This window comes from Thamnophis sirtalis, unplaced genomic scaffold, assembly GCF_051295495.1.
Source record: "Thamnophis sirtalis isolate CommonGarterSnake01/CBP01778 unplaced genomic scaffold, rThaSir2_p1.2 scaffold_5, whole genome shotgun sequence".
Taxonomy (NCBI): domain Eukaryota; kingdom Metazoa; phylum Chordata; class Lepidosauria; order Squamata; family Natricidae; genus Thamnophis; species Thamnophis sirtalis.
This window is the reverse complement of record NW_028261385.1, coordinates 105,914,318-105,922,986: the sequence shown is the minus strand read 5'-3', so window position 1 is coordinate 105,922,986 and position 8,669 is coordinate 105,914,318. Positions and strand designations below refer to the sequence as shown.

General features: G+C 38.3%; 1 protein-coding gene across 1 annotated transcript; it reads right to left on the bottom strand.

Moving 5' to 3' along the window:
- Positions 1–3,360: 3,360 nt before the first annotated feature.
- LOC148045525 (olfactory receptor 2A12-like) lies at positions 3,361–5,939 on the bottom strand. Its single transcript, XM_087715140.1, has 3 exons — positions 5,905–5,939; positions 5,223–5,301; positions 3,361–4,408 (listed from the first exon to the last, which is right to left on the bottom strand). Exon 3 carries the CDS (start codon positions 4,371–4,373, stop codon positions 3,435–3,437), a length of 939 nt encoding a protein of 312 aa, XP_087571266.1. The 5' UTR covers positions 4,374–4,408; positions 5,223–5,301; positions 5,905–5,939; the 3' UTR covers positions 3,361–3,434.
- Between the last annotated feature and the right edge of the window lie 2,730 nt (positions 5,940–8,669).

Here is an 8,669-nt window from a genome sequence, read left to right as displayed (position 1 = left end):
TAAGATAAGATAATATATAAGAACATATTTATGTTCCCTATGAGAGATCCATTTGTGTAGTTGATAGCTCACAACTGCTCACACACATGGTTTGACAATATGAAGTTCGTCATCTTGCATTTAGTGTCTCAGTTGGCGATTGCAACTGTACACTTTTGTAATACAACAGAGTTTTGGGATCTGAATGCACCTGATTCCTTTTCTTGACTTTCATTACCTGATTCAGAATCAAACTCATTGTTAGAGCAATATACTTGTCAGGTTGGTGATCTAGATATGTTTGAATTTTAAGGAATTATCTTTCGAACAACTTTGCTTCACTGTTGGCAAGATGCTTTGATCATAACACATATGGGTCAGAACCAGGGGTGGGTCCCTGTCAATTCTAACCTCTTCTATAGAAGAGGTTCCACAAATCTACAGTGCCGTTTAGAACCGGTTCCAGCTCCCTCCCCCTGCCCGTCCGCACATCATCAAGATGAAGAGCGAGAGGAGGAATTCTGGGAATTGAAGTCCACAAGTCTTAAAGCTGTCAAGTTTGAACACTCCTGGGTTGTTTTTTTTCTAAAGGGTTAGGATGCAAGAGTCTTGTAACTTGACAGCTTTAAGACTTGCATACTTCAATGTCAGAGTTCCTGAGCCAACATTTTGGTTGCTAAGCAAGAGCGTTGTTAAGTGAGTTTCACCACATTTTACAAGTTTGAGGTTTGAGGTTTATTGGATTTATATGCCGCCCTTCTCCCAAGGACTCAGGGTGGCATACAACATAAAATAAAACACATATCATAAAATTTAAAAGGGACATTAAATAAAGTATCCAAAAAAACCAATTGATATTTGCAATAAAAATTTAAAAATTAAATTAAAATTAACAACCAAATCAATCCTATATTTTATTCTATTCAGGTGAGACTGGCTTGCTGGAAAAGCCAACTGTTTGGCCATGCCCACCCAGTCACATGGCTGGCAAGACATTCCCACCCGGTCACATGGCCAGCAAGCCACTCCCACCTGGTCACATGGCTGGCAAGCCACTCCCACAAAGCAGGCCACACCTACAGAAGAGGTTCTAAATTTTTTTGAAACCGACCATTGATGAGAACCCAATCCATGACCATAAGCAATCCCTGTTCCACTGCAATAATCTAAGAATATGCAGAATGAGTAAATTGATATCCCAGAATCAGTATATGCAAATAGTTAAAGCTGATGAAAACATCAAGATGTGATGCAATCCAAACAGATTTTCCACCCTGAGTTTTATTGGCCAAATATGAACTCATATGTTGGATACTTTATCAAGAATTCAGCTGCTTATGTGAAAGCTCACCCTTTGTTCAATGATCAAACACTCTTGCCCTTTTCTACTATCATCTCATCCTTGGATCAAATTGAGAATTGCTTTTGTTAAACTGGAGAACCAGTTTGCCCTAATGGCTAAGGAATCAGACTAGAATCTGGGAGACTGGGAGTTCTAGTTCTACCTTAGGCACAAAGCAATAGAAGTCTAGAGCAGTGTTTTTCAACCACTGTGCCGCGGCACACTAGTGTGCCATGACATAGTGTAAGGTGTGCCGTGGGAAAAACACCCGCCTATAGTCAATATAGGCACAGAGTTAATTTTTTTTAACATTTTCTAATGGTGGTGTGCCTCATGATTTTTTTCATGAAAAAAGTGTGCCTTTGCACAAAAAAGGTTGAAAAACACTGGTCTAGAGCAATACTTTATTTATTTATTATATGCTTGGGACTGTTTTAACAAACTGCATCATTGTTTGGTCTGGTCCCTGCAATGCTTCAGAGAGAAAGTTGATACAGAGAGTGGTAAGGACAACCAAGAAGATTATAGGAAGCTCGCTTCCTATCATTCAGTATACTGCTTATAAGGGCTAAGTGTTTCTAATCCTGCTTATAAGAGCCATATGCTTTGAGTTAGAGACCCTACACATCCACTTCATGGTCTATTTTGGTTGTTCCCCTCTGGGAGGAGATTTCAAAGTATTTCTAGCAAGACTAATAGATTCTGAAACAGCTTTGTTCCCTGTGCGATCTGTCTAGTAAACTCACAAGATTCGTTTCTCTTGCCATGTACATGTATACGTCTATCAAACTAGACTGTGTTGTTTCTCTATGTCATATATGTGGGTATATGCATAATTTTGTATTTATTTATTTTGTTTAGTGTATATTAGAGGTGGAGACCCTTTGAGAGCTGCATGCAATGAAATTTCATTTTAATGTATGCCAATTAGTGTATATTCAAAGTGACAGTAAAGTTATTCTAAATCTAAGTCTAAGTTTATTGAGCTAGCTAGGCTATAACAAAATTCTGCAAGACTGCTTGTACTGTGCCTTCTCTTCTTTATAGACCTCAGTGAATCAAGAAAATGTTTGTCTGAGCTGCTTCTAAATATTATCTTGTTTCCCAGGATTGAAAGAATGTTTGCCCCTCTTTGCCTAGGAAATGGTTCTTGCATATTTCTGTCATGATTCTCACTTACAACCCTGTCATGATTACAACCTGGTCTTGATGGGTGTAATAATCTGAGCCTAGTTTGGGCTTAGTCTGAATCCAAACCATGGTGGAAATTAGCCTATTAAAATCACCATTGAAGTTGCTATGAGTTGCAGTTGCTATGGGTTGATGTGACATGGGAATTGCAAATGTCTCCTCTATATAATAAGGCAAAATAAAAGTTTGAATGATTTTGAGAAATAAACACAATCCACAAACTTTTTCCCCAAAGGAAATATTTATTTAACCATTCATTGCAGTGTTATACCACACTTCTCCTTAGCATGGAATATATAAAAATAATTTCATCTTATCAACGTAACAAAACAGAACATGTTAGACTCACTTGAGAGCAATTTGTCCAAACTTACTTGGTTAATTAAATGAACATGATATTAATTTTGATGTTTTAAATATATACACTATGAAATCCTAATCATTCTTATCAATCATTACTCTAAAAACACTGGGATTTAACAAATGACAGGTCAGAAGTAAAGATAGAGCATGCCCAGTCACAATTCTTCTCATAACAATTGGAGCAAATCTTTTCAGCAAAGAGAGCTTAAATGAATATTTCAATAAAAAAAACAATTTCTATTATGAAACTTGTAAAAAGTCAACATTGTTAATATGACAAATATTATGGATGAGGAAGCAAACAACTTTCAGTTAAATTCTGCCTTACCCATCTGGTGTGCAAAAATGAAAAGGCCCCTTGCAAAATCTTTACAATTTTTCTCTTTGCGCATGGCTTGAATGTAGCAAGATCTTAAATATCCACTGGTATACAATTGCATGGTTAAGACGACATAAGTCTCCAGGTTATCAATACAAAACATCAACCACGTTGAGTCTAACACATTTCCAGTTAGACCACATTTGAGGTGAACATTTCATTCTGACCTCCAATAAAATTTTAAGTCCCATGACAGACGTTGCATCTCTGCAACACTTTCACCAAGGCTCCTTTCACTTCTTTGTTCCTGAGACTGTAAATCATGGGATTGAACATGGGTGTGACAATGCTATAGAACAAGGAGATCATTTTATCCTGGTCTGGTGAATGGCTTACGCCAGGTCTCATGTACATGAACATAGCAGTTCCATAAAACAATGCTACCACAGTCATGTGGGAGGCACACGTAGAGAAAGCTTTAGACCGGCCTTGTGTGGAGCGAATCTTCAAGATGGTTATTAGAATGTGGACATATGTGATCAATATAAAGGAGAAGGGACACAAAAGAATGAGGACAGCAATGACAAACACAATGATTTCATTAATATGAGTGTCAGCACACACAAGTTTTAGCAGAACCACGATGTCACAGGAAAAGTGGTTAATGACATTTGGGCCACAATAAGGCATGTGGAGAGTATTGATTACATGCACCATTGCAAAGAGGAAGCCAAAGAGCCAGGCTGATAAAGCCAACTTGATGCAGACTTTCTGGTTCATCATGAGGGTGTAGCGCAGAGGGTAACATATGGCCACAAAGCGATCATAGGCCATGATTGCAAGGAGGATACACTCAGTAATGGCCAGGCCAAAGAAAAAGTAGATCTGAACACCACAACCAGCAAATGAAATGGTCTTCTTTGGGGACCACAGGTTGATTAATAACTGAGGAATGACAGTAGTTGTGTAGCAGATGTCTACAAAGGAGAGGTTACTTAAGAAGAAGTACATGGGGGTGTGGAGTTGAGGATCCAGCCAAATGAGCATCAGGATGATCACATTGCCTGTTAATGTGATGCTGTAGACAATCACAAACATCCCAAAGAGAACAAAGCGGGTCTTCAGGTCACTGGTAAGACCCACGAAGAAAAATTCTGTCACTGTTGTTTGATTCGCCATCTCTTCCTCCACTGCAATGGAAGAAACAGCTTCTCCTGTAAAATACAATGGCTTATCTTAGCAAGTATATTAATCAATGAGAGATCCTATTAGAATTTACTGCATTTGTTCACTTATATTAAAGCCAAAGAAGTAAGATTTTTTTCAGCAACTCTGGTTTTCTTCATTCCTGCAAATATTACTGGAATAATTCCTACCCAGCAGTATATTGTTACAAAATTTCATGGATTTCAGTTTTTGTCATTCTATTTATCTGTATATTAAATTCATAAATTAGATTCTTCATCACAATGAGCTCAGAGTGATATTTTGCAAGAATGTAATTCAAATTACTAATAAAAATAAGGCATAAATTGAGTGCATAAGGCATAAAGTTTTAAAAGGAGACAAAGTGGAGCCAAAATAAAATACACTTGTAGCAAAGTGATTATACAAATATCTGAATTATTATTAGCCAAAATTAGTAAGATCCTTAAAGACAACTTGTAAGGGTCATGTGAATACATTCAGCTGAAGTATCACAGATAAACTGTGAAGTTCCTTCTAAGCAAGTATGATCAGAAAGTTGAGAGACATGGTGAAACTGTGGCCATTCCCACAATAGTAACTTTTGTCATTTTCTAGAATCATCCAACTGTTGTGCCAATCTAAAAGTAATCAGGACTGGCCCTACATCACTTCAGTGATGTTGGGCTGATGAAGTGCTTTAATTTCCTAATGAGGAAGCAGCCTAAACTAATTTAATAATAAATTAGAATAACAATATAACCAATATTGCAATATTTTAATGCAAATGTAATATTTTATATATTGTAAATAATATAAATAATAATACATAAGAGAGAATACCTTATCAGGTATGACAAATTTGCAATTGAAAGCAAGCAGAAATTTAGGCATCAATCTTGGCATCAGGAGAATGCAATTCCTAGACAATATCAAAGATAGCATTTCTTATTTTTGTGCTCTCCAAATGTGGTAGGAGCACAATTTGCAGAATTCCTAGTCAAAGTCCCCAATATATCAGCACTGGAAAGCAACTTTGCTTTTCATTAGAGCCCCATTATCTATCTTTAGGAATAACTTCAAAAAATTGAGCAATTTGGCTTCCTGAAATGTGTTTACCTAAAGTTAGATCAAGTGTTCAATTCACAAATACACTCCCCTACTTACTTACTTGTTTACTTACTTGCTTGCTTACTTTACATATTTAAAATATTTATTACCACTATCATCGTTTTCATATTGCTGTCATCATTAGCATCAGAAAATGCTTCCTTTTTTGTATTACTAACAAATTGGGAATCAAAGGCCTTTGTGCATCAGCTTCCAACAACATTGGACCAGCATGAATGGAATACTCCCCAATCTGTTGCAGACTTAAAATAGTTCCATTACATAAGGATTAACCCCCCCATCCCATTTTTCCTACATAAAATAAATACAACTTGAATGTACAAGTGACAAGACACTAATCAAACCTAGTGCTATTCTGTTGTGTTGAATTACAAGATTCACCATCCTCACTCACCATGGTCAGGAGAAAAATGTCGTCCAATAGATCTGGGAAATATTAGAGAGGGAAGGGAATGCTAGTTTAGTACAGTTTTAGTAATGGCTTCTTAGAAAATCCTTATATTACAAATTTTCAAATTATTATCTCTAGCCAGTCTTGGATTACAATAAATATCTGCACCTTAAAAAAATTGCTTCCTCTATAATTTTCAGCTATGAAAAAAACAATAGTAGCTTTTTCTTTACTTACCCAGATTAGTAATGATTAAAAGAAATGGATAAAATGATTCTGTTGTGGGTAATGTGCTACTGAGTCCACCTCTTGCGACTAAACCTCTTTGATTCAACTATGTGCAGCATTTCTGAAGCCAAAGGAGCATATTAGGTATCTATGTATTGTGTTATTGCCTTCTTTCATACCCAATGGAGATTAAGACAAAATAATCTTCAGAGATGAGTTGAACAGTGATGGTAAAATAGGTCTAAAGAGACCCTTGGCTGATTTTCCAAGGGACATTTCTGTTATATATGCAAATGTTCCCTGTTACCAGCTCTCTGATTGGCTGGTCATTTGAGCTCTCTGATTGGCTGGTTTTTGACAGTTGCTTTGGGCTCGAGTATAAATACCCTGACAGCTGCAGGGACGTTTTGAATTGCTTGTCATCTCGCAATAAACATCTTACTCTCTGATTCCATGGCTCCTGCGTCTATCCCTCACAACATATTCAACACTGGCGACGAAGGTGGGATATGCGATTCTCGCAGAGCCTGGAAAACAACAACGAAGAATAAGCCAGTCGCGGCCCCGCGAAAATCAGACACAAAAGCCACAACAGAGAACCAATGGCCAGCATGCACTCAGCAGCAGCATTAGCCACCGTGAAGCCTTCCATCTATGCCAACTTGAAGGACAAGCCACGCCAACTCCAAGGACGAGCCAAAGACTGCGAAGGCCAACCTCGGCTGGAACTGCCTGCCTGTCTGCAGCCGCTGCTGCCATCCGTCTCCTCACGGCTTTCTATCTGCATAATACAAACTGTCTGCAGCTGCTGCTGCCTGGAGCTTCCGCTGCTCCACCTGCCTTACAAAGCTGCCTGCCTCCCAGCTCCACCTTCTGCAAGGTTTACACGCTGACTCCACTGCTGACCAACAACCGGAAGAAGTGAGGCCTGGTGCTGGACGGGAAGCTGAAGCACGAGGACACCAACCTGCCTCCAAAAACCAAAGTTACCGACAGGCTTGGACTTTCTTTGCACACAAAGCAAATAACGGGGGGGGGGGGAAGGAGAGTGTTATATATGCCAATGTTAGAGGAGTGTCGAGTATGCAAATAACTGGGGGGAAGGAGTGTTATATATGCAAATGTTCCCTGTTACCAGCTCTCTGATTGGCTGGTCATTTGAGCTCTCTGATTGGCTGGTTTTTGACAGTTGCTTTGGGCTCGAGTATAAATACCATGACAGTTGCAGGGACATTTTGAATCGCTTGTCATCTCGCAATAAACATCTTACTCTCTGATTCCATGGCTCCTGTGTCTATCCCTCACAACATATTCAACAATTTCCAATCTTGGGAATCTTGCAACTTCAGGGAGGTGTTTCCAAAGTAAAATTTTAACAACCTTGCATTTTAATGAGCATTTGGGGACTAAAGTTAACCTGAAGTATATATCATAACAGAGCCAAACATGGAGACTGCACATCAAAAGCTGATAAATTGCATTAGAGGGATGGCAATAGATAGCTCCTTTATATAATACATAGCTGCCAAATGAGGGAGAAATTTAGGGAGAACTTTCTGCTGAAGCTCTGGGCTGGAGCATCTTTAAATATCAGAAGCTTACCAAAATGTTATTTGGTCACATCCCTTTCAAAAGCCATAAACAGATGGATCCAAATTTGTGGAATATCAGAAAAATAGTTGAAAACAAGTGATTTGGTTTATTGATGAGGAAAAAAAAGTCTTGTTTGTGGAAGTGGGACTGCAAATCCTCTTAATGATGTCTACTCCCTGGCTAGGGAATAAATAGAAGGAAAGGAGAATGGTTGTCGTAGGAGACAACAGTTTGCATTTCTGAAGATTTTGATCGTTGTGTTTCGTGCCACAAGGACTGCTTGCTAGAACTTAATTTGCAGCCTTTTGGCTGGGAGCTCATGGCCTTACAATTATCGCAAGGAACTGATAAGGTCTGTTACTGCACTTAACTCATTGAAGGACTATTGCCTGGACAATAGCTGGACAATTTTGTTGTGTGAATGCAATTAATTCACAAGAGGTAAATAAAGAGGGGGGGTTGTGACAAAGAGTCTGTTTCTTGCTTCTGCTAAAGCTGGGTCAGAACAGGTTTTTTTCTAGATTTGCATAAGACTTGATCTAGTGGAATGGGCCTTTGATTTGAAGTTCTTCTCCAAAGTCAAATTTTTGAAAGATTCATATTGATTATGGAGTGCCTCTATATCACAACTGATGCTGTGCTTAGAATGAATTGCCATGCTATTGCCACAAGAACACTATTTTGGGAAAGCCAACAATTATAATGCCCCTCTTTCTCCCTTTCTTCTTGCTGCAGAGACGGCCATTTTGTTGAATGTATTATTAGATCTAAAATTTTAGACCTAAAGGGAGTTTTTTAAAATCAATAATATCTAATAAATAAAAATTTAGTTGATGGAGCAACTTATTAAGGTGCCATAGTGGTGCTGATTGGGTCAAGGTTGTCTCAGCCTCCAACCTTCCAATGATCTAGTTCAGTGTTTCTCAACCTTGGCAACTTGAAGATGT